Source organism: Leopardus geoffroyi, chromosome B3, assembly GCF_018350155.1.
Source record: "Leopardus geoffroyi isolate Oge1 chromosome B3, O.geoffroyi_Oge1_pat1.0, whole genome shotgun sequence".
Lineage (NCBI taxonomy): Eukaryota > Metazoa > Chordata > Mammalia > Carnivora > Felidae > Leopardus > Leopardus geoffroyi.
In genome coordinates this window covers 6,543,939-6,567,888 of record NC_059337.1, presented here as the reverse complement: position 1 = coordinate 6,567,888, position 23,950 = coordinate 6,543,939, and the positions used below count along the sequence as shown (strand labels likewise).

The 23,950-nt window shown below is 50.5% G+C and overlaps 1 protein-coding gene across 1 annotated transcript in view; it reads left to right on the top strand.

Moving 5' to 3' along the window:
* ABHD2 (abhydrolase domain containing 2, acylglycerol lipase) overlaps positions 1-22,470 on the top strand; it is a 104,674-nt gene extending 82,204 nt beyond the window's left edge. The window contains 5 exon segments of the mRNA XM_045448685.1: positions 7,587-7,679; positions 10,699-10,809; positions 12,855-12,924; positions 14,426-14,510; positions 16,588-22,470. Coding sequence (XP_045304641.1) covers positions 7,587-7,679; positions 10,699-10,809; positions 12,855-12,924; positions 14,426-14,510; positions 16,588-16,784 — 556 coding nt within the window. The 3' untranslated portion in view covers positions 16,785-22,470.
* Positions 22,471-23,950: the final 1,480 nt, after the last annotated feature.

Below are 23,950 nucleotides of genomic sequence, written 5' to 3'. Positions count from 1 at the left end.
TCTAGGATGTGCCGAGCCACCCGAGAGCAGGATACAAGAACCCGAAATGCCTGCCGTCTCGTAGACTTCGCATAGTTCCCTCAGCACAAGCAGCTGCCAGCCAGTCCCGGAAACGTGTGCGGTCAGACTCAGTGTAACTCTGGTTGAATTAATCATTTGAAACGTTCCTGCAAAGACTCTTGATTCTAAGTTCGTGCAGTGAGTGGCGATCGGCCAGGAGTGGCGGTGCCAGAAGATTACCTGCAGGTTAATTCGTTCCTTGATTCGTTTGGTTCCTTCGGCCAAGACACCCTTCTAGGTAACAGGGACACAGCCGGGAACAAGGTGGAAAAATTTCCTGCCCTCATGGAGCTTAAAGAAAAGAGAAGGAAAGCCTTTTTGGGGGCTGGTTTCCGATCAAATCGCGTCTTCATTCCTAAGGGAGCCCTCAACAATCTGGCATTGCAGAATCTGCCGATAATAATACGATTCGAATCCAAGCGTGTCATTGCAGTTGGGGGATGAGAGACAGCCTGTGTCTGAGGACCTCACGGCAGTTCTCGACAGTAGAAGGATGTTTACAAAGCAGCAAACCAACCGATACGCGTCACTAATAGATTCCACACTAGGCATCTGGGTGCCCAGGAAGTCCCCAGTCAAGCGAGGAGGGCAGAGGGGAGGGCTCTTGGAAGGAGGTGAGGGTAGGCACAGGGTCCAGGTGCGGGGGGGGGGGGGGCCTTAAAGGACAACAGACAAGTTCCCAGGTCTCCGTGTCGGTCGGCTCCTGGCTGGGGAAGCGTGTGAGCACCGCTGGGTCTCAGCACGGTGCTTTCCGCAAGCTTCCCTGCCGCAGAGAACACCAGACATCGCTTTCCAGCCAAATGGCGTATATATTCTCTCGTTTGCTCTGCGTGGGCAAACCCCAGACTATGGCTGCGTCTATGACAAAAGCAAGGGCTGTCATTCATAAAGTCCCTCTATAGACTTGTCCCTTCATCGGATCTGTGTTTATAGTGCAAGAACTGTATGCCGGTTTTAACAATCAGTAATTTTGCATCAGGGCCAAGCATGGGGGGAGAATCTGCTAAGTTTAGACGAAGCTCTGTGGGCAGAACTCCAGCCTGGAAGAATGCTTGGCTTTTCCACCACTGGGGTGTGAAGCTGACCAGATGGCTTGCCCTTAGTGTCTGGGGGGTTTTTGTTTATTCTTTATTGCTAATTCTTTCCTCTCAGAGAAATGAGGGTGACAGACCCTTTCACGTAGTAATCCCGTTCCTATAAAAGGACATCCTCAGGGCAGATAGTCTGATGAGGCAAGAGAGGGGACTGGCAGTCCCTACCCTTGTCTGAGCTCCGTGCCCCACCCTGCCCCAAAGCCCCGCTGGCTGGAATGAAGGATTCTGGGCCCACGTCCCAGTGCAGAGATGGTTTTCTTTCGCTTGCACTCTCAAGCTGAACTAGCTAGAGGTGATGACCTCTCCGCAGGTCAGCCCTGTCCCCTGAACCAGCTGCCAGCCAGAAGCCCTCCTGCCTGGGTCTCTCCAGACCAGACGCTCCACCGTCCTTCCTCCCAGAGGCCACGCCGTTCAAGGCTGTTTGGTTTTGCCCCCAGGACAGTACGACTATCTTGCAGGCCCAAGCTAGAGATAACCGGCACCTGTCCAGCAGGAGGGATAGTCATAAAATATTATCCACAAATCACAGTGGAAAACAAGGGAGATTTTACATTTAAAAAACCAGAGAATGTGTAACATAAAAGAACGTGTATATTTAAAGTAGTGAGGATACATTGGGTTCTGTGCTGACAGTGTGGAGCCTGCTTGGGATTCTCTCTCTCCAACTCTCTCTCTGCCCCTCCCCCTCTTCCTCTCTCTCCCTCTCACTGTGTGTCTCAAAAATAAATAAACATGAAAAAAGTAATGAGGAGCGCAACTATGTAAAAATAAGTAGAATGGTGGAAATGGGAAGTCCTAGTTTAACGGATAGAAACTTCCAGATTCACAAGATGGAAAAATTCTGGAGATTTATGACACATCACTGTGAATATACTTAACACTACTGGACTGTGTACTTAAAAATGGTTAAGGAGGTAAATTTTATGGTATGTGTTTTTTTTACCACCATGATTAAATTTTTAAAAAGAAAAAAATAAAAGATTGTAGATAGGCAAAACTTGGAAGAGAAACTCCCCTCCCCAGAGAAAAACAGTTTTCTTACACCGGTGTGATAACATGCCAGGAGATGCTTAACATGGTTTGATTTTAAAGTTTCTTTAGCACATTACGTTCAAGGTATGTTGTAATATTGCCTACGTCCACGTCTTCATTTGAATTTTTTTTTTTCAACGTTTATTTATTTTTGGGACAGAGAGAGACAGAGCATGAACGGGGGAGGGGCAGAGAGAGAGGGAGACACAGAATCGGAAACAGGCTCCAGGCTCTGAGCCATCAGCCCAGAGCCCGACGCGGGGCTCGAACTCCCGGACCGCGAGATCGTGACCTGGCTGAAGTCGGACGCTTAACCGACTGCGCCACCCAGGCGCCCCCACGTCTTCATTTGTAGCACGCCTGCCTTGTTGTCCCTTTTTGGAATGTTAGGGTCACGCGTGCCCAGGTTCACAGAACCTGCGTCTCATTCTCATCCTCCATGTTTTCTCGAAGACCACAGAAAAGATGTTTGGCCGCCCTCGCAGGGTCTCAGCACTCTGAGATATAATTTACTTGAGCCGGGAGACTTGAATTCCTTTGGGTGTTAGGTGCGTGCTTTCCCCCAGCTCATTCTCTTCCGACTTCAGTTCCTTTTAATCAGTGCTTAGTCCACTCGTTTTGCAAACTCTGAGTTGGGAGGTTGAGCTTTCTCTGAGCAGAGCCCCCCAGCAGCGTGAAGTGCTTGGCTCTGCTCCTCCCTGCCCCGGTGGATTGCCCTGAACGTGACTGTGGATGCCTGCTTCCTTTGGATCGTCTTCTAAGTGATCTAAAAATCCGTCTTCTTCCACAACCTTTTATTTTTATCTTTTTAATATTTTTTTAATGTTTGCTTATTTTTGAGAGACAGAGAGAGAATAGAGAACATGAGGGAGGGAAGGACAGAGAGAAAGGGAGACACAGAATCCAAAGCAGGCTCCAGGCTCTGAGCTGTCAGCCCAGAGCCGGACGCGGGGCTCAAACGCACAAACCACGAGATCATGACTTGAGCCGCCGTCGGATGCTTAACCGACTGAGCAGGCACCCCACCCACAACACCTTTTAAAACTCTCATAACTGTTCCAATAGAAACCGCTCACCAGCAGGTGGCTGGGAAACCAGTGCAGAAAATATCTTATTATTTAACATTACATTGATCAGAAACAAAGGCATTTTAAAAGAACTTTGTTTGTTTTGATAAAAGGTAGGTAGACAGATGGATGGATAAAGTTCTTTCAAAATCCACACATGTCCCGGTGAAGCATGCTGGTTTGGGAGGTACTCTGCTTCTCATTTGCAGTCTCGATGACAGAATAGCTTTGTGACTCTCTGGAGGCATCAGCCCTGGCAGAGTCGTCCTGGTTCTTTCTGAAGTGGATGAAACCTGCCTTCCTGGAGGACTCAGAGCCTTCTCCTGGCTGTTCATTATGACACATCTCTCTTGTGCCCTCGTTGGCCAGACTCTCCTGGTGGCTCAGCCCAGGGAGCCCATCCTGCTGTCCCCTCTCTCTCGTAGAGAACGTAGCCATCTAGAGACAAGCCAAGAACATGGAGGTTTGGAGGCGCCAGGGTGGCTCAGTCAGTTGAGCACCCAACTCTTGGTTTCGGCTCAGGTCATGATCTCATGGTTCATAGGTTCAAGCCCCGTGTCAGGCTCTGCACTGACAGCACAGAACCTGCTTGAGATTCTCTCTCTCTCCCTCTCTCCCTCTTAAAAATAAATATTTTTAAAAGAAGAACACAGAGGTTCTGCTGTTTGGACAAGTAAAAGGGTTCATTCATTGTCTGGAGAGCCGAAGTCCCCTGTCTTTGGTGCCCAATTTGTGGCTTGCTTCAAACAACGTCTGCCAGATGTCACCCAAATGTTCTGTTCATATTTTTCCACCTTGGACCTTGGGCTCCACCCAGGAATGTGTTTTCTTGCAGAGAGCACTCTTCTGCTTCTCTTGCTGGAAGTTTCCCTCATAGCCACCCAGGAGCCTCCACAGGGTTCCTTCCAGTCCTGGTCCCATGTCAGCAGGTCCTGCCGATGCCTGGGAAATGTTGCTTGCTCTCCTCTGAGTTTTGTTCACCCTGTGTGTGTGGCCCGCCCGGGGGCCTGTCACTACCCAAGACCTCAACAGTCTGTCCTTCCCTGTCCTTCCCCATTTGCTGGCAGTCCGTCCGCCATGTTGTCAGGGTTTCAGCTGAGTGTTCTCTCCCCTCCTGATCCATTCGCCTTGGTTTCCAGGCAGACGTCTGTCCCGTCCTTAGGAGACACACGCCGCATCTTTCTCAGGAGCCTGCCCGCCCCCCAGGTCTCCTCAGCCAGGGCCAGATCCAGACCCCTTACCACCACCAGCTGGCCAGCTCTCCACTCACCACATCCACCATTAACAGGAGCAGCGAAACACCACTAAAGTCCTCTGTTGGGCCTGTGATAAAGCTGTCTAGCTACCTCAGCCATAGAGCAATCAGTATGAAATGGATTCTCTCCTTCAACCCCCTGATCTGTCAGATGAGGCTTGGTGGGGTGAAGTGGTTTTGCAGAGTCTGGTGACCTATGTGGTGGGGTCGGATGGGCGGTATTCAGGTCCCTGCTCCGACTCTCACCAGCCGGGTGGCCTGGACGTCTCGTGAGACCTTCATGCCGCCGCCCGCCCTAAGGCCCCTGGCCCATCTGCCACACCAGCCTGCTCCTGCCTCCTGCCTCCTGCCTCCTCTCGCTGCAAAAACAGGGCAGCAAAATGGGAGTTCGGCCTCAACGGGAACTGTGCTGTGCTCCACACGACCCACCGGTCTCTTTGCCGTCCCTGAGAATGATTGTTGAGGCTCACAGTTACCCGGTTAAGACTAACTTCAACTTTTCTCTGTATCTCTTTGAACTTTGATCTCCTCAGCAGGGCAAATAATTTTCAGTAGCTCATAATCTAAAATAATTGTCTATTTTCTTTTTCTTCTTCCTCCTTCATTATGATGGGAAATTTTAGGCACATATAAAGTAAAAAGAGTAAGATATTGAATTCCCGGGTACCCATCACCCACTTAAGCAATGCCTAGCTCACAGCCACTCTCGTTCCTCCACAGCTCAGGCACACCCTGCTACCCCAGAAGCTGATTATTTTAAAGCAAATCCCAGGCATCATATCATTTCATCTGAAAATACTTTACTAGTTTGCACTGAAAGACTCTAAGAACTTTTTCTTATGTAACCACAGTACCATTATCATGCCAAGAAATGAATGATTCCCTAATATCCCATTTCTACTCAGCGTTCAGATTTCCCTGATTATCTCACAGAAGGTTTTTAATAGTTGGCTTGTTTGATCAGGATCCACGTAATGCCTATGCATGGCATTTGTTGATCTGTCTCGTAAGTTTCTTTTAGTCTATAGGTTCTCCTCTCGGATTTCCTTCCATATGTTGTTGTTGTTGGGATTGAAGAAATGAGGCCTTTTAAAAAATATATGGAATGAATGCATTTATAACACATTGCCCTTGATTATGTTTTATTCAACCAGTATAAAATTAAGTGTCAGTTCCTTAATTTTATACACAAAGGTGGTGAAAGACAGTCCCTGTGTATGCTGAGCAGTAAAGCAGAGATGCTAGGAATCAGCGTCAGCCAGCATTGATGGAGGGAGATGGTTCCAGCATCCTTATTCCCTGTCCTCCTCAAGCCCAGGGCCCCTGTGCGTCCCCCAGAGCCTCTCAGTGAGTGGTGCCTGTGATCTTCAGTCAAGAGAGCCTCCGCAGTGCTGTCGTTCAGGTCTTAACGTTTATGGTCAGCACCTCCCCACTTCCTGCCTTCTGCATTCCCTCTAATATGAAGGACGTGCTAACCAAAGCAGTTACGAAGGCAGCAAAGGAAGAAACGGACAAAGGCAAGAGAAAGCTGGGATAATGAGACTGCTCTCTGAGGAGGGGGCAGCCTGGGTCCAAGGTCAGAGGAGGGGATGCCAGCGGAGGAAGCAGGTTCTGGCTCATGGATTGGGTGACTTCCCTCCTTCCTCCTCGCTCAGACCAAGAGGCAAGTGTCCAGATCCCTGGGGACCCCACCCACTGTGGGGTCCCACCCACAGTGATCTGGCCTATCCTTTCTGTGTCTGCGGCATTTGGGGACCCCCCCCCCCCGTGCATTTATAGAATGGCCTTTTGACCTTTGAAGGCAGTGTTAGCTTTCCCACGGTTTATGTGAACTTCAGCCCACGTTTTATGAGCATGTCACACACCGTTAAAGCCACAAACCCTTTTGCTTTTAACCTCCCACTACCCCTTATTTTTTAACCACGGTATTATGGGAAATGTTTGCCGTTCCAAAATTGAAGGGTGGCAGCCTTGGGGGGAAATAACTTTTATAAACTCTTCTGGATTAAAAAAAAAAAAAAAAAAAAAAAAACCTATGAACCACCCCGTCCCCTCTTTGGCCATCTGGGATAGGAAACCGATGGACCCCGCGTAGGAATGGTGACACCCGGGTTCACCCCCAGAGTGGAAGCAGGCCTCGAGACCCAGACGTCTGCAAGGTGGGAGTTAGCATGGACCCGGTGATGTTTGGGTTCACACCCAGGGAAGAGAGCACTGAGCAGGGAGGGCCGAGCCAGGCGGTGGGAATTAGCACACTGGGTGTTTGCTCACCTGTCGTGTGGCCAAGGAAATCTGCGCAGGTGCGCAGAGAAGGCCGCACTTTCCCTTGACCTGAGTGCGTGGTGGTCTCCTAATCTAGAGTGGGGATAATACTACCTGCCTTTTACTGCTGGGGCTCGGGCGGTGGCCCTCAGGTCAGGTAGGCCTAGTCATGCTGCCGGTGCACCGTAGCCTGAGGGGGAGAAAAGACTTCAGAACCAGCCTCCGCACCCGTGCCCAGGGAGGGTGGGTCGCCCGTCGTCTTCTTCCGTTTCCTTGCCCCTTAAACATTCTAAGGCTAATCAATAGAAAGCCCACCATTGTGTGCTTTCCCTTTGCCTCTCAAACAGCGACCGAGAAGTTCTTTTAGGTTTTTCCCTGCACTGTGCCTCTCCACACCCCCACCCCCACCCCCCTTACGTACTCCTTCACTAAGCCAGAAAAACCATCTGGCCAGGTGGGAAGCCGAATGGACGTGTTCAAATGCCAGTACTGACCGGTCCTGAGAAAGGCCACTGTGCCGCAAGGGGGTGTCGGGACTGCCACCCACAAAGCCTGTGCCCCCAGAGAGCTTCCCCGCTGGGGCCTTGCATTCAGCCCTGCGGAGAGCTGGAGACCACCCCGCAGAGACCCGTGTTCTGGGGCAGGAGCCAGTGCCCTCCTCCTCCTGGGAGAGGTGCCGTGAGCACCTTCTCGGGGCCCCAGCGCGTGCCGCTAGCGGGTCCCTGCAAGGCCTCCCGGCTGCACATCCTCCAGCGCGACTTCCAGGGCGCGGTCTCTCACTGCCCCCCCCCCCCCCCCCCCCCGTGGTTCTTTCAGGGCCCAGGAGACCTTCATGCAGTGGGACCAGTGCCGGCGCTTCTACAACTTCCTCATGGCGGACAACATGAAGAAGATCATCCTCTCGCACAGGTGCGTCGCCTTCCGTGCCCTCTCAGGAGACCGTTCCCCTCTGAGCTCATTCCCGAGTCACGAAGGCCAGAACTCGCGGTTCTCCAGGAGGACGAGAGAGGCAGGGTTGCTGCAGATTCTCTGCCGACCGCTTTGTGACTCGCTCAGAAGCAAACGGGTCCCGAGCTACCCAATTCGCCAGCTCGCTTTCTGCTTTCATGATTCCCCACGTACCCAAGACGAGGAACCATTCTACGCCATTCTCGCCCAAACTAGAGCAACCCCGAGGGGGCCTGTCATGGTCTGGGGACCTTTCTCCTTAGGCTGCTCTCGTGCACGCCTCTGCGTGTTCCCCATGCCGGTCTTGCCTCGCTCCTGCTCACAGTGCTTGGGTGGGGTCGCCCCTGACCACGCTTGGAGCGGCGCCCGGCGTGCGGGACAGGTCAGTAGGTATTGGCGATGGCTTTCTCGTCGTGATTGTTAATAGTCACACCGTCCCTCCCCCTTCCCCTGCACCCGCCTTCCCTCTAGCCGGACTGGGCCACTTGGAGGTCCCACGCCCTCTGGCCTCTCCCACGCCACCGGGGCCTCGCCGAAAATGCCCTTCCTGTCACGTCTACCCATACTTTAGGCCCATCTCCGTGCTCCTCTGTGAAGCCAACTCCTTCACCCCCGAACTGTTTTTCTGTTGCTTCCCCGGTGTCTTGAACTAAACTGTAAAACGCTGGAGGGCCTGGGCTGGGTTTGATCCACCTCCCCCACCTCCAGAGCCCGGCACATCACGGGGACGCAAACGGAGCAATTTTAGAGGGGTTTTGATGCCACCCCAGGAAAGGCGATCTGACTGATCTCAGTGGTTAAAAGAAAATACGGTACTGGCCTGCCCTAGCCAGGCGCCCCAGATTGGGCAGGATCCACGTGGAGTCTGGGCAGGGCTGGTGCTCACAGGCCCCTCAGGCTGCCAAGCTGCTAGGCCCTTGTGACTGGTGCGTGGAGGTACAAAAGGAGGCTTCTGTCCCCTGGGCTGACCGGATGTAAACTGTTTTCACTCAGCTGGTGGTCTTTGGGTCTCAGCTGTGAGTCAGGTGTGGCTCAGCTGAGGTTCACACGGGGCTGGGGATTTGCTGACGTTCCAGAAGGGGTGAAGCCAAGCCTCTGACACCAAGTGTAGGTCCTCTGTCTGCCTTCCACACTTCTGGAAGGGGAGGGGACTCCTCCCAGGGAACGTTTGTTTGGCCACAGGGCCTAGTCTTGCCACTAATTAATCAGTCCAGAAGGTCCATCGTGTAATTCTTAACAAATTGAGGGAACCCTTTGAATGTGCTCTAGGTGTATTTACATTTTTTTTCAATTTCCTACAGAAAGCCAAACATTTAGAAATGTTAGGGGCGCTTTAACCTGTGAGTTCTAGGGGTGCCTGGATGGCTCAGTCGGTTAAGCATCTGACTTGGACTCAGGTCATGATCTCACGGTTTGTGGAAGCCCTGCGTCGGGTTCTGTGCTGATGGCTCAGAGCCTGGAGCCTGCTTCGGATTCTGTGTCTCCCTCACTATCTCTCCCCAACTCGTGCTCTGTCTCTTGTCTTTCAAAAAAATAAACAAATGTTCATAATACTAAAGAAATGCTAAAAAATAATAATAAATTGTGAATTCTAAACTGTAGGTATACAATCTTCCTCATAATCTTTTTGGGGGAAAGATGTTAAAGAAATGTGCTCTTCTTTGAGAGGGGTAGTGAGTACACACCAGAACGTGGAGGGCCAGACCGCAGACTCGGCCCTCCTTCTGCTATGTGCCTGAGACCCTGCAGGGGACGAAGGTCTAAGTGTGTGTGTTTTGATCTCTACCTTTATTATCACCTTCTCAAGATGGATCTCGTTCTTAATAGAAATGACTATTCTTCGGAGTATACGTAAGCTTTTTAGCTAACACGTTGGACAGCAGTTGATTTGCCCCAGCGCTAAATGGGATTTCCAATGTCTTCCTTGTTAAGTGACTGAAACAGCTCCTAAAGAGAAAGGGGAGGTGTCAACACCAGTGTAAAGGTGAGCCCTCGCCCCCCACTGTTTGGCTGACCGCCCACCACTCACTATAGATCCCTTCCGAAGACCTCCCCTCCCCTTCAGTGAAGGATTCGTAATATAGTTGATCCTTGAACAATTCGGGTGTTAGCTGCACAGGTCCACCTGTATGTGGATTTTTTATTTATTTATTTTTAAGCATTTATTTCTTTTGGGGAGAGCACAAGCAGGGGAGGGGCAGGGGGGGGGGACAGAGGATCCAAAGTGGGGTCCACGCTGACAGCAGCAAGCCCGATGTGGGGTAAACTCACCAACCATGAGATCATGACCAGAGCCGAAGTGAGACGCTCAATCGACTGAGCCACCCAGGCACCCCTTGTGGATTTCTTACAGTCCAGTACTATAAATATATTTTTTCTTCCTTATGATTTTGTTATAACATTTTCTTCTCCCTAGCTTACGTTATTGTAGGAATACAGTGCATAATACATGTAACATACAAAATATGTGTGTTTTTTGTCTGAGGTTCTTGGCAAGGCTTCCGGTCAACAGTAAGCTATTAATAGTTAAGTGTCCGGGGAGTCAGAAGTTCTGTGTGGATTTTTGATTGCGCTGGAAGCTGGCACCCCTACCCCCGCTTTGTTCAAGGGTGACAGTACTCACCTAGGCTCAAACACGCTCTTTAGTTTGTCTAGCTGCCTCTGAAAAGGAAAACAAGACCTTGGCAATCATCTTTCTGCATTTATTCAAAAATCAACATTGCAAGCTCATCCTCTGGAACATTCTGAGGGCTGAAGGGATGTCTCTCCGACGTGTCCTGTATCCCCTGTCAGATACTCTCTCCTGGCTTGACCCCCTGGGGAAAGGAAGCAGGCTCTGCTCACGGTTATCATCTGCCCTTTACATGTTTTTTTCAGCTTTATTGAGCTGAAAAATAAAATTGTAAGGTGTTCCAAATGTACAACACGATTTGGTTCGTCATCTGCTTTTTGTTCTGTTTGCTGTTGTGTCTCATTCTAGGCAAGCTCTTTTCGGAGACCATGTTAAGAAACCCCAGAGCCTGGAGGACACTGACTTGAGCCGCCTCTACACAGCCACGTCCCTGATGCAGATTGATGACAACGTGATGAGGTGTGTCCATGCTCAGGGGGCAGGGCGCCAGGCGTGGGGGCTACAGGCCGGCGTTGCCCAGCTCAAGGGCTTTTCCTCTGCCCACTTCAGCATTAAGGTCTTTTTTTTCTTTTCCTTTGAATAAATGTCTAATGTTTAATAAAAACTGAAGACTGCACAGAAAAATCCAAATTTCTAGTTGCTCTTAGAAAACAAGAAGGTCTCACCACTCATTCTGCATTCTTGTGCGGTGTACTGGGCTTGAAAACTGGGGACCTGGGGTGCGCACACCCCAGTTGTCCACAGCCCTTACCCCACCTGCCGTTCTCTGACCCTGGGGCAGGGATCAGGTGCCACGTAATTTGCATTTGCAGGAGAAGGAAATATTTCTTGCACTTATCTGTGTCTCTACCCAAAGTAAAAAACAAGAAATAGACAAAGAGGGCTGTGCATTGCAAGAAAACAGAGCCTCTTTCTTTGGGGCAGTGAAGTCTCTCCTGAGTGTAATACACAAACCCTGCCCACTTCAGTCCTTTATCCTTCCCTGCCCCCTCCCTTCAGGCACCTGAGGCTGAGACCCTGACATTGTCTTCCTTCCTAGCACCCATAGTTTCTGATTGAGCTTAGCCTTAGCTAGAAAAGGCAACGTTACGTTGATCTCTGGCCTCATCGTTCTCCTTAAAAACAACATCGTTTTTATTTGATACCTTCAGGCATGATCTAAAGCAAGCTAACTGTTCACCCAGTAGATAGGCAGATATTGACCTGAGGGTGCTTATCTTCCTTACAGGATTTTAGTAGCTTTCTTACACCAAGCAACCTTGAAATAAACCTGTTAACAGTTACGCAAAGGAAATAGAAACTAGAAAATCACTGGTGTGTTCAGAAGTTGAGAATGGATTCTACCCACTCTCGCTGAAGATGGGAAATGCGACTTTATTGTGGTACTAACAAGAAAGAAACCAAACATTTAAACTCCCCCATCGATCGTCTGAATTTTGTTAAGCCCCAGAGGGAGTGGTGTTCAACTCTCCCTAAAGCCCTTCCTTTTGAATGGTGTTGGATCGTAGCAGTTTTCATGAAGGTCACCAGTAATACTGGAGGCCTGGAGTGCTTTCCTGGCCCTCTGGGACCACAAAGGGACTGACTGCATGCAGACAGGTGGCCCAGAGGTGATGTCTGCGCTCAGCCACTCCCTGCAGAGTAGACCCTGGCAGTGCAGCCTGAACTTTCTGGAGGCTTCCCAGGCAGAGATGTCTCTGGGGCCTGGCAGTGGAGGAGATGTACATCTTCAGGGGAGGCATGATATCTTTAAGACGCCAGTCAGGATAGAACAAAACCACCATTCAGATACCAGAAGTCCTAATGTGCATCAGAAAGAGGTTTCCAAAGATCCCCTGGCCTGAGGGTGACTCGGCCTGTTGGTGTCAGAGCCCCAGGATGAACAGGGCACAGGGCACAGCAAACCTACAGGACTTTCATTCTGGAACATCAAAGGTTTGGTTAAATGTCAATTTATCTCTGACTACTGCTCCGTGGGTGGACGAAATCAGTAACTGAATCTCTGTCTCATGCCCATTACCTGATACGTATTGCATTCCAATTCACAGTGGTCTGGGTTACTCGGCCAGGAAGAATTTTGTTGAAAAGAAGAGCTCTCATAAATGCCTTTGAATGTCATTTTCCTAGTGTCTGCGGTGACATCTGGTTTTATACTGACTCGAAGTGTGTAACCTGTGCTAATAAATACTATAGATAACACTGAGTTTCTGTGCTGGTGTGCACTTTAATGCCATAAATCTCAGTGCCGTTAAGGAAGGTGCTGTCCCTGGCTCCATTTTACAGAGAAGCTCAGAGAGGTTAAAGAATTTGCCTGAGGTCATGGAGCCCGTAAGTGGCAGAGTCAGGATTTGAGCCCAGATACCAAAGCCAGAGCTCCTAACTCCTAACGCTGGTGCATCTGTATTGTCAACTGATGTGACGTGTCAGCGTGGGATGGGAGCAGTGATAAAATCCACTCTGCATCCGACCTTGTGACGAGTGTGGCTCCGTCCTCTCCTTCCCAGGAAGTTCCACGGCTACAGCTCCCTGAAGGAATATTATGAGGAGGAGAGCTGCATGCGCTACCTGCACAGGGTGAGTGACAGCACGGACTCAGAGGTAGCAGCAGCTCAGAAGCAGCATGACTTCCCCCCAACTTCACACCCCGTGCAACAAGCATGCTCCCCAACCTCCTGAGGCTCGAACCCCGGTAGCTGTTGACTTGGGCTTTGTTTGCGAACCAAACTCTGGCCCTCTGGGGCCTCCGTAAATTAATCCCAGAGCTGCCCCTAGGTGCAGAGCGGGACTAGTCTGCTCCTGTATCCATGTAAAAGCCCTTAAAATTACTGCAACGCCCTTTTTTTTTTTTTTTTTTTTTTTTAAGTCTCCTTTGACAGTGTAATCTTGCCTGGTTCCTGCCATGGTCGTTCATAGATCTGTGTAGATTTCTTACAATTCTGGACTTTTTTTTTTTTTTTTTTTTTTCCGGCCATTGTGCATTTTGTTAGTGTGGCGGCTAGGACTAAACCTCCAAGTTCCTGCCATGATCTGGTGAGCCCAGAGGAAAAGAGATGTATTTCTGTATCAGAACAATGAGGAACAGGTGTGCTGGCAAGATGGGCAGGTTTCTATTAACGCAGTTTCTGGCAGCTGCCATAAACTTTATGTGGATTAAATTCAGTTTGTGGCCACTCATCAGCACCCCGTGTTTTCACCTGCACCACCACCAAACCAGTCTCTCCTCATTCTTTGTACAATTGCTCCTTTCCCTCAAGCGCAGGACTTCCCATTTAGCCCTGTCAATGTCCACCTGGTGGCTCGGCCCCCTGCTCACCCAGCTGAAGCACGTAATTGTGAATTGCGGTCCTGCCGTCTGTCACATCGGCCACCCCTCCTGGTTTAGCATCATCCCCCAGGCTCTGGCTGCCTTCATTGAAGCCACTACAGAACCGTTGAGCTGTCTAGACCAGTGTTTGAGACCGCCAGGTTGGCACAGCCAGTCTCTGTGCTGCCCGGGTGCGGCTGTCCGTAGCGTCTGAGTGCCCGTCAGCCCTTCTCCCCTAAAATGAAAAAGGCTATTTTACTACAATGGATGTTGAACGCAACCCCACTAAGAGCTTCCCAATATCCACCAGCCTACTCTTGGTTTTCCCCTTCAGATTCCCCTAGAAAATCTCCCTTGTCTGGAAGGGAGCACCCTCCATTTGTCCTCCCCACAGTATAAACGGAATGAATGTGTACCTAACTCTCTGTAGGGTCACTTTTCTGAAAGGTGGGCTAACCTGAAATACTGGGAGTCTCATCAGAAAGATTTTGCCGGTGAGCCCCATTGAGCACCTACCCAGGCTCCATCAGAACACGTGGGTCCCCTAGGACACCTGCCAGGCCGCCATCAGATTGCAGTTACGGTTCATGCCACCGCCAGGGAACACAGGCAGGCAGCCTTAATCCACTCGTGCAGTGGACTGAACAGGAACCCTCTTCCCTTTGCTTCAAAGGCATGTCCGGTAGTTGAATTTGAGCCTTGACTCGGGGGGAGAGGGAGGTCTAAGAAAGGGAATCGATCATTTATTTCTCCTTTATTTTCCTGTTGCAGATTTATGTGCCTCTCATGCTGGTCAACGCAGCTGATGACCCCTTGGTGCATGAAAGCCTCCTAACCATTCCAAAATCTCTTTCAGGTAAGTGTTCCTTCCTGCTGCTCCCTTGGCCATTCAGCACGTTGCCATGGCAAACTCTGTCACCTTCATACTGCTGTCACCTCTTGTAGGTCAGCTTCTGTGGGGAAGGACATCCCGTGGCGGGGTTCTCGTTCAGCCTGCCTTGATAGTACTGGGGCTGTGATGAGCCCTGGGCAGAGCCTTGTGTTCTCTCTTGGTGCCAGAGACGACCGTCATTTTTATATCCATAGCCAAGAGGGGTTTGGGGGAGTTCCCCAGTGTTCTGTGAAATTATTGTTTCAGGGTTTATGGTTCCATTAAATTGGAGAGTTTGATTTAAAGAGATATTTCGACTTAAACATGACACGAGGGGCACCTGGGTGGCTCAGTCGGTTAAGCTTCTGACTTCGACGCAGGTCATGATCTCACAGTTCACGGGTTTGACCCCCGCATCCGGCTCTGTGCTGGAAGCTCAGAGCCTGGAGCCTGCTTCAGATTCTGTGTCTCTCTCCCTCTCTCTCTGCCCCTCCCCTGCTCATGCTCTCTCCCTCTCTCTCTCAAAATAAATAAACATTAAAAAATTTTTTAAAAACCTGACATGAAAGGCAGAACAAAAAAGCCAATTCTGCTGCCTCTTCTGACAGCCTCTCCATCTGCTTTGAGGATAAAAATATAAGCAACTGAAAAAGCAAAGAACGTTGCTCATGGGAATGCCGCTGTGTTTCAGGCCAGCTCGGTCTCACCCCACGCTAGAGAGGGGCTGAGGGAGAAACGAGAGAGAGCGAGCGAGCAAGCACGTAGCAGCAGAAGGAAACATTTGGAAATCCCAAGACCACTTGCACTGCAATTCAGCTCCCCGGGACCCATTCTCCTGCCCTCTGTAGCCCTCCGCGACCACGTTTCTCTTGTAAATATCCTATATTAAGCAGAGCAGGGGCCCTTCTGGCTCGAACTCCAGGCCAGGGGAGTAAAAACCAGTGGGTGGAGCCCCGTGCCCTGCTCGGAGTGGATGTTGTGTGTGATACAGGTGTGTGAGGTGATAAAGCCGCCCGTCCTCAACCCGCTGTCAAGCCGTAGGCTCCCTGCACAAAAGCAGCCCAGTGAGCAGCGTGCAGCAGAGAAAGCGGCCGTGCCGTTTCCTTCCGGTGTCCAGAGTAACACCAGTAGCTCTAATGCTGCCACGCAGAATCTGTGAAATAGCAACCGAAAAGGAAGCAGAAGGGAGGGTCACCCCGCAAGAGAGTCCCACAGAGCCAGAACTGTGCGCCCCAGGAGGTGCCTCCGAGGCCTGGAGCAGCCGGGCCCCTGCCAGTCGGTCCCCTGGGAGGACATTTTTCCGTGGTCTCTGGCCACACGTGGCTGCCCGTCTTGCCCCATCTTCACTAATGGCCTCTCCGAGCCCACGCGGGACTAGCCCACGTGTGGACTCCTGAAGTCAGGCTCCAGGTTAGCGGCGCTGGGCATGGCCAGCTTTAAGTTCTGTTTTAGTCTCAAACGAGAAGTGTTTGTGATGAAAGAACATTGACTCCGCTGAAGTAAATAACAGCAGACATGCCGTCAATCCCTCCTCAAAGCCTGGCCCCCACCGGTAGCTTCGGCGTCACCCGGGAGCTGGTTAGAAATGCAGAATGTCAGCTTTTCCACCTGGCGTATTAAGGTGCATTGTAAGGTGACAGCCCGGATTTGGAGGCACAGTCAGATTTGAAGCATCTGGCTGTATAATCCAATCACCTGGGGAGCTTTAGCGAGACCCGTGCACCCGCGCGTGCGTGCTCTCTCCCTCTCTGTCACCCCAGGTGATTCTAACATACACCCGAGTTTGAGACCCCTCTGGATTTCAAAGTGTTGCTTAAGCCGGTGCCCATTCCACCCCAAAGCCAAGCCGTTCCAGTACCTGCTAGATCCCACGGCCTTGGCCACCCGCCTCATCTCCCTCCCACTCTGGTGAATGAGGCAGAGTGAGGAGAAGTCAAGTACATCCTCTTGGTGACCTTCACCCGTGGGGAAAGCCCGGGCCCACCCTGGCCTGCGCCCTTTGGCACATCCTGCCTTGGGAGCGCGCCAGACGGTGACTCACTCAGCTGCCTTCCCCCCGCAGAGAAACGGGAGAACGTCATGTTTGTGCTGCCTCTGCACGGGGGCCACCTGGGCTTCTTTGAGGGTTCCGTGCTGTTCCCCGAGCCCCTGACGTGGATGGATAAGCTGGTGGTGGAGTATGCCAACGCCATCTGCCAGTGGGAGCGGAACAAGTCTCAGTGCTCTGACACGGAGCAGGTGGAGGCCGACCTGGAGTGAGGCCTCCCGGACTCCAGCGCGCTCCAGCTGCCTCCCCTGGAACCCGCGTCCGTCACCGGCTGCTTCAGGTCCCCCCCCACCCCCCACCTCCCTCAGTGACCTGGATCTGACCTCACACCATCAGCGGGGACCACCCACCAGGCGCACCTGCGCTGGAGCAGGCGGCCAGTCCCTGGGGGCTCCAGCCTATTTTTGTGCTTAGTTACTGGTTTTCTCCACCGCCTTGTTCTCCACGGTGACTAGCGTCAGGATTCTCACCCTCCTGTCCCAGTCTCGGCATTTGATTGCTCTTAAGCCAATTACATCTAGTTTCCCTATGAAAAATGTGTCTGAACAGCAGTTTTGCTTTGCCAATCGAAAGGCTTGTCCCCCAGAGCAGTGAAGGATGTATGCTATTTTGCGGTGGTTGTATGTGTCCTTATGTAGACCCTGAAAAGTGCTCGCCAACCTAAGCCGATGCTGACGATGCAGGTTGGCTTGGGAGCCCAAGCGCCCGGGCCTCCCACACTGCAGTCTGGCCTCTTACGTGGCCAAGAAAGTTCTCTTGAGTCACGAGCCAGGTTTCTCCCTTACAGTCTTCTAAGGCACTCTCCCACACTTTTGCCGATGATGAGAATTACCTGGGGCACTTGTTGAAAATTCAGCCTCCCAGGTCCCTCCCCTGGGAGAGGCCGATTCAGTGGGTCCGGGAAGGGGTCTGGAGATTTTAATTTTTGGCCAGTGCCCCTGGTGATCCTCACCACCAGGCAAATTTGGGAAACACTGTTCTGCGGGGCCTTTAAATTAGAAACATCTCGTAGCTCATTTTACGGAAATTTACAGGTAGACGTGTCTCTTGGCTCTCAGGGGCCTCCAAAGTATCGATCAAGGCCTGTCCTCGTGCAGCTGCCTTGTGTAATCACAGCGTGATGTCTCAGAAGAGGGCCTGGCAGGGAGTAAAGTTTGGGCTAGGCCAGACTCTGCTTTTTACTGGCTGTATGACCCTGGAAAAGTCCCTTGAACTTCAGTTTCTTCACGTGTAAAACAGGGGACTTGAACCAGGTGGATTGCCGAGGTCACTGCCGGTTCTAAAGATCCATGACAAACTCAGCTCACTGAGGTCTGAGAGAAAGAGCATCCTTTCAGGGAGGCCTCCTGTAGATGTCGTCATTCGCCTTTTTTTTTTTTTTTTTTTTTTTTCCCCTGTCCCTCATTTTCATATAAAGTGGTGTTTTGGGGTTTTTTTAAACATTGGATTATCATTTTACTTTTTTAACCCACGTCTTTCTAGTTCTGGCTTTTGATACCGAATAGTTCAAAAGCTGGATCTGAGTTTGGAGAAAGATCTTTCCAACCAAAAAGGGTGTTATTTTGAAACCAGATTTTTAATTTAATAGCCTATATTTACAGTCTGTTGGAGAGATCTTTCCAAAGTGTGTCTTTTCAAATGAAAATGTTATTCGAGGTTTCAAGTACTCCTTTCCTCCAGTCCTGTGGTACTTGAATATCTAAAAACCCTGCACTTTGAAAAAAATCGGCAGTTGCTATCTGGAACTAAACGGAACTGTGAGTGAAATTGTCTGGATACTTTTTTTTTTTTTTTTTTTAATGTCCCTGCTTCATGTCCTTTGCTCCAGGACAGACAGGGTTATAAATAGCGGGTCTGCGTGGATGTTTCAGGGGTAAAGGGAGCCAGGGCCTAGATACGCCCCTCAGGGTTGCAGGTGGATGTCTTCTGGGCGTCGGTCCAAGTGGCTGTGACAGTCACGTCTGTAACCTGAAGTTTTCTGACAATCACCAGATCATCCTAATTAATAACATCAAAAGCAGCCGCTGTCTCAAAAGATTGCGATTTCTGTGGTCTCCACATTGTGTTCTTGTGCTTTCTCACACACGCCAGATTCATCATTGTGACTTTTGCGCCCAACTGTTACGTTTCTAGTGCATTGCCTTTCCATGTTCTTTTAGCACAGATTGGCACTTTATCACCTAGCCCCTCAATTTGGAAGCTGGCCCCTCCCCTCTTGCTTTTCCCTCCACCCTATAATATAACAGCTGTAACCTAAAAGATTCACAGTCCTGTTTCCCACTGCTCCCTTTGTTTCTCAAGACCTTTTGTGAAATTAGGTAAACGAAGCAACATCTAAGTGGGGCTGAATCACCATCCCGGGAAGCAAGGGGTGCCTTTGCCTTAGGTCACATCTCTTGACCTGTTCTGACAAAGCAGTGGCCAGGTACCCGCCCCATTCAGGAAGAGAAAAGACACCAGTTCTGGAGGGGGACCAGAAGTCCCTGGGGCCCCCCATGGAGTTGAGGCAGGGGTTGGGGCCAGGCCTTGGTCGCCACACGACCGGAATTTACCCCAGGGGAGCGTGGGGGCCCTGTCCCAGCTGAAATCTTTCTATGTGTGTGACTCTGAATGGCACTCACATTCCATTTTGGCTCACATGAGATCAACTGAAGCCCTTTGTTCAGGCTTCAGGCTCTCAGGCATGGAAATGAGAGTGTGACCGTGGCGGTCTTACAGGAAAATTTTTGTTTGTCCCTGAATGAGAGCACAGAGGCATTGAATTTACGGAGATGCAAACCTGCCTAATAGACAAGGGAGCGGCATTTTATATGTAGGTCAGCCTTTTCCTTCCTGCAGCTTTCTTTGCGTGTCTTCCTGAAGCCATTCATTGCTGATGAAGGTCCTGTCTGGCTTGAAACCAGGCCGAATGTTCAAACATCATTTGAACATTATATCTTAAAATCAGAATAAAGATATAACTTGCGTGGACCTAGCCAGTCCCGTTGCAGGGGTAACACATCGACACATGAAACACCACGGACGGGAGGCACCCGCATTTCTGCTGTACTCTCGGCCTCTTAAAGGGTTAGAAGGCACCTTGTGAGAGCAACTGATCCGGGTCAAATTAAGATTACCTGGAAAATGGCGTCAAGTCTCCTTGATACCTTGTGTCACAAGGAGGTTAAACAGACTTCAGGAAAAGCTCTTCTCTTCCCTGCGGTGAGTTTGCACCAGTGATTCCAGAGCGGAAGGAAAGCAGGAAGTGGTTTGTTGTCAATGTATTTGCACCTCTCTTTAGCACCTTACGCTTGCGAGGAACCCGGTGACGTACTGTAAGAGGTGAAACAGGGCTGAATAGGAGCGTGCCCTTTCTTGACCTGGTGATAGGGGACCAGGGTCCAAGAGACCCAGGTTCTTGTCCTGATTGTCTCTAATTCAGGCTGGATTGCGGGCAACCACTTCACCTCTCTGAGCCCCAGTTCCCTCACCTTAGACCGCCTCTAAGACCATTCACCTATTTACACACCATTTGCCTGAGGACCCATCCTTGCAAATGGCAGTGGCTGCGTCCAGGCTCCAGCGTCATCTTGGGGGGACTCGGACAGAGGGAACTTCTGCTGAAGACCCTCGATGTTGCCCAAAGCCCTGTGTCTGACTGGCTTCTCTTTAGACTCTCCGCCGGCATCTCAGTACCCTTGCTGTCCCGAGGGTGGTCTTGTGACTGGGACAGGTGCTGACCATTGGAACTAGGCGAATGTCCCCAGCCTTCTGTGTGATTCAGAGCATTGAGATTCATAGTCTTATTTCCCGGGGCAGAAATCCTTCCCGCTCAGGCTTTCATTCTGAAACTACAGTCTTCATTAAAGCTGAGCTTTCTGGATAGCTGAGCTTATATGCCTGGCATCTGAATGAGAGCTCTCTTTGTAACTGGGTGACCTGAGATCCCTTCTGCCAGCTCCAGGGGAACAATGCATGTGTTCTTGTTGGTGTTTGCCAGGCAAGCAGATGTCTGAGATGTGAGAGGCTTTTCTTTTCCTGTGGCGTCGATTCGTAGAGCTCAAGGAAAGACCCCTGAAACGTCACGTGGAGTCCAGAGAACTCAGGGCTCTATCCTCCAGGCAGGACAGGAGAGTTATTAAAAAGCAGTTCACCACAGCATCGCCTGGAATTGTTCTCTGTGCCCAGAAGGCCTTACTTTGCCTGTAGAGTATCCCCTGCTGTTCCAACAATAGTGCAGCACTGGAATTTAAAATCTGCCGTGGAAGTTCGAAGCGAAGCCACAGCAAAACCAGAGAATCCCTTCGTGTGGCCTGTGAGCTCCTTGTTACGTTAGCTCCCCCCCACCCCCACCCCTCGACAGCACGCGTAATTCACAACTGGCCAAATGTCTCGTCCTCCAATGCCTCTCTTCCTTCCCGGCCTCGCTCTGTTCTTCGGAGCCACTTTGGACTACTTGGATGCTTCACAAAGCCATGAAAAGTGGCCTGTCTGTGGCATTTAGAGGCCAAGGAGTTGAGGGAAAGGTTTTTTTCCTCCCTCTGTTATCTAAGCAGAAGGAAGGACCCCCCCTTCTTCATAAACTAGGATTGCTTTTGCCAAATTGCATTTGAAGCTGAGGGAAGGGGCACCGACCCCTGCTGGCAGTGGGAACTGGAACGCTCTCCAAAACTAAAGCTGCTTCCTCGGGCCTGCCTCACTGCTGCTGCCGCCCCCGGATGCCACCCGGGCATCCTCCCCAAGTGGCCCTTAGAAGCAGACTGCAGAGCCCAGCTCACCGGCCATTCCCAGACTCCCAGACAGTAGACCGCTGCCCCTTCTGGAAGAGTCAGCCCCCCACCCCACCCCACCCCACCCCACCCTAAACTGTTTTTCCTGGCATGTATGTGGGGAGAGCGTTCGTGTATCTCTAATGAACAAGCTGGAGTCAATTTCTAACCGGTGGGTTGTCTTTCACCTTGACTCCGGTCAATTAGTAATGAAATCTATAACCTACTTTCTCCCCGCTTCTGGTCCCCATTAGCCAAGAAATCTACTATTGCCATAAGTTGGGGACTGTCCATTTATAGCCCCTGCAGAAATACCCTTCATCTCCACGGGCATTCTCCTTCTAGACCACCCACGTTGAGGAGCCCAAGTCATTGACGGGAGTCCTTGCCGCCCCCCTCCGTCCCCACGCCAGCCGCTTCTCTCCCAGACTGTTCCCAGGGACTTGGCTCAGCCTGGGCATAGGACTTCGGTTTTTTCTGGCTTTTGTTTTGGCCTCTTCAGTTTTCCTAAAGCACAAGTCCGTGTAGAATCCTGTCACCTCTCCACACCAGTTCCAGATGACCCGGGCCTCTCCCCACTGCCTCAGGAAGACCTCCACTGTACCTGAGCTTTTGACTTCTGCCAATGCAGCTGCCTTAGCAACACCAGGGGCGGGGGGCGGGATGGGCTCCTTTTCCGGTTGGACTCGGTCAACCACGTTCTTTTGTTGGCAGATCTGCTTCCAGATTGATTTTTGAGAACCATCACTTTCGCATTCCTAATTATTGTCTGTTTTGTTTTGATTTTGTTTTGTTTGATTTTCTGAAACATAAAATGCTGCCCTGAAAATCATGTGTTTTTGAGTTTGTGTTCTGACGGCCTCCGTGCTGCCGGATTTTGGGGGGGAAATACAGGATCCTCCAGCACAGAGGCGTTTAAGATTTGCAACTAGCAATGCAATTTTTTCTAAATATGAGGATATTTACCTTTATTAAGAAATTATACTAAACAATGGTGTCCTTGATCATTTTATGTTCCCATATTCCTTTGGGCTCTATTTTGATTCTGTGTGGTGGTAAACGAAGATCATTACAAACAAAAACTGTAATTTTGTTATCTTTGATTCAATGGAATTTCTTTACTTAAAAAAAATAAAAGGCTAAAACTGTAGCATGGCTGTGTGTCCTTTGCACAATAAGAGTTTCTGTCTAAAAGGATTCTTCCTGGGGCGCCTGGGTGGCTCAGTCGGTTGAGTCCAACTCTTGATTTCGGCTCAGGTCATGACCTCGTGGTTGGTGGAATCGAGCCCCAAGTCGGGCTCTGCCCTGATAACACGGAGCCTCCTTGGGATTCTCTGTCTCTCTCTGTCTTTCTGCCCCTCCCCTGCTTATGCGCATGCACGCGCATACATTCTCTCTTTCTCTCTCAGAATAAGTAAATAAACGTCAAATAAATGGATGGATGGATGGATGGATGGATTCTTCTGGTGCCTTCACCAAATGTGAACTTGAAGGAAATGGGCAAAACGCCGAGTTCTTATCACAAGTGCTTTTCACCCAGTCTTGCAAGCAAACACCAAAGAAATGACCAACCCCAGCCTTTCTGAGCAAGAAGGCCTGGGCATGAGATACCAACACTGTAATCACTTGCTGTCTAGAGTGACCTTTGTAGACACAATGTAAGAGGACATGTAAATGGTGGGTGCCACGCATGATTTGTATGCTTTTCTCACAGTGTTCTTTGAAAAGACTGAGTGAGGGGCACCTGGGTGGCTCAGTCGGTTAAGCATCTGACTCTGGGTGGTTCAGGTCATGATCTCACACTCTCTCATGAGACCGAGCCCTGCATCAGGCTCTGCACTGACAATGTGGAGCCTGCTTGGGACTCTTGCTCCCTCTTTCTCTGCCCATCCCTACCCCCCCCAAGTAAATAAACTATGAAAGAAAGGAAGGAAGGAAGGAAGGAAGGAAGGAAGGGAAGGAAGGAAGGAAGGAAGGAAGGAAGGAAGGAAGGAAGGAAGGAAGGAAGGAAGGAAGGAAAGATTGAATGCATGAACATCACCTAAATTAAGATGATACTGGGTGAACTGATTGGTGGCAGTGGTTTCTTCTCCTTTGTATCTGAATCCAAGCTAAGGGTCTTCAGGGCCAGGGACTGGCCCCACCAGGAGAGTTGTGCTAGTCCACACCCTCCCAGTTTTCTTCCCTCCTCGGCTGTGCAAAACCTTTGACCGGCAAGCTGGGGTAGGGAGTGTTGGTTTTGGAGCATGTGCAGTCACATGACCGGAGAATGCCCAATTCCAGGTTTCAGAGCGCGTCCCTCCCTAGTAAGCAAGATTCCTCCACTTCCTTACACCCACAAAATAGCCAGATTATTGTGATCCAAGAAAACCAACTCGCAAAGAATACTGCCTATGAAAAGTACCATATGGAAGAGGTTTCCGGTCCAGGGTGTCAGGTTGGTTGATGCCGACAGCTTCCCAGTGTGGTCGGCACGTGGCTGAGCCTCTCCGGAGGCAGCCCTTTGGATTTGTGCTCGGTGACATTTACCTACAATCACTCGCCATCCCAGTGGTGCTATTTTTTATGATACTTTTTGTTAACAGGCCCCTCTGCCCTAGCCCTGTTAGCGAGTACTTTCCCAGGGCAAG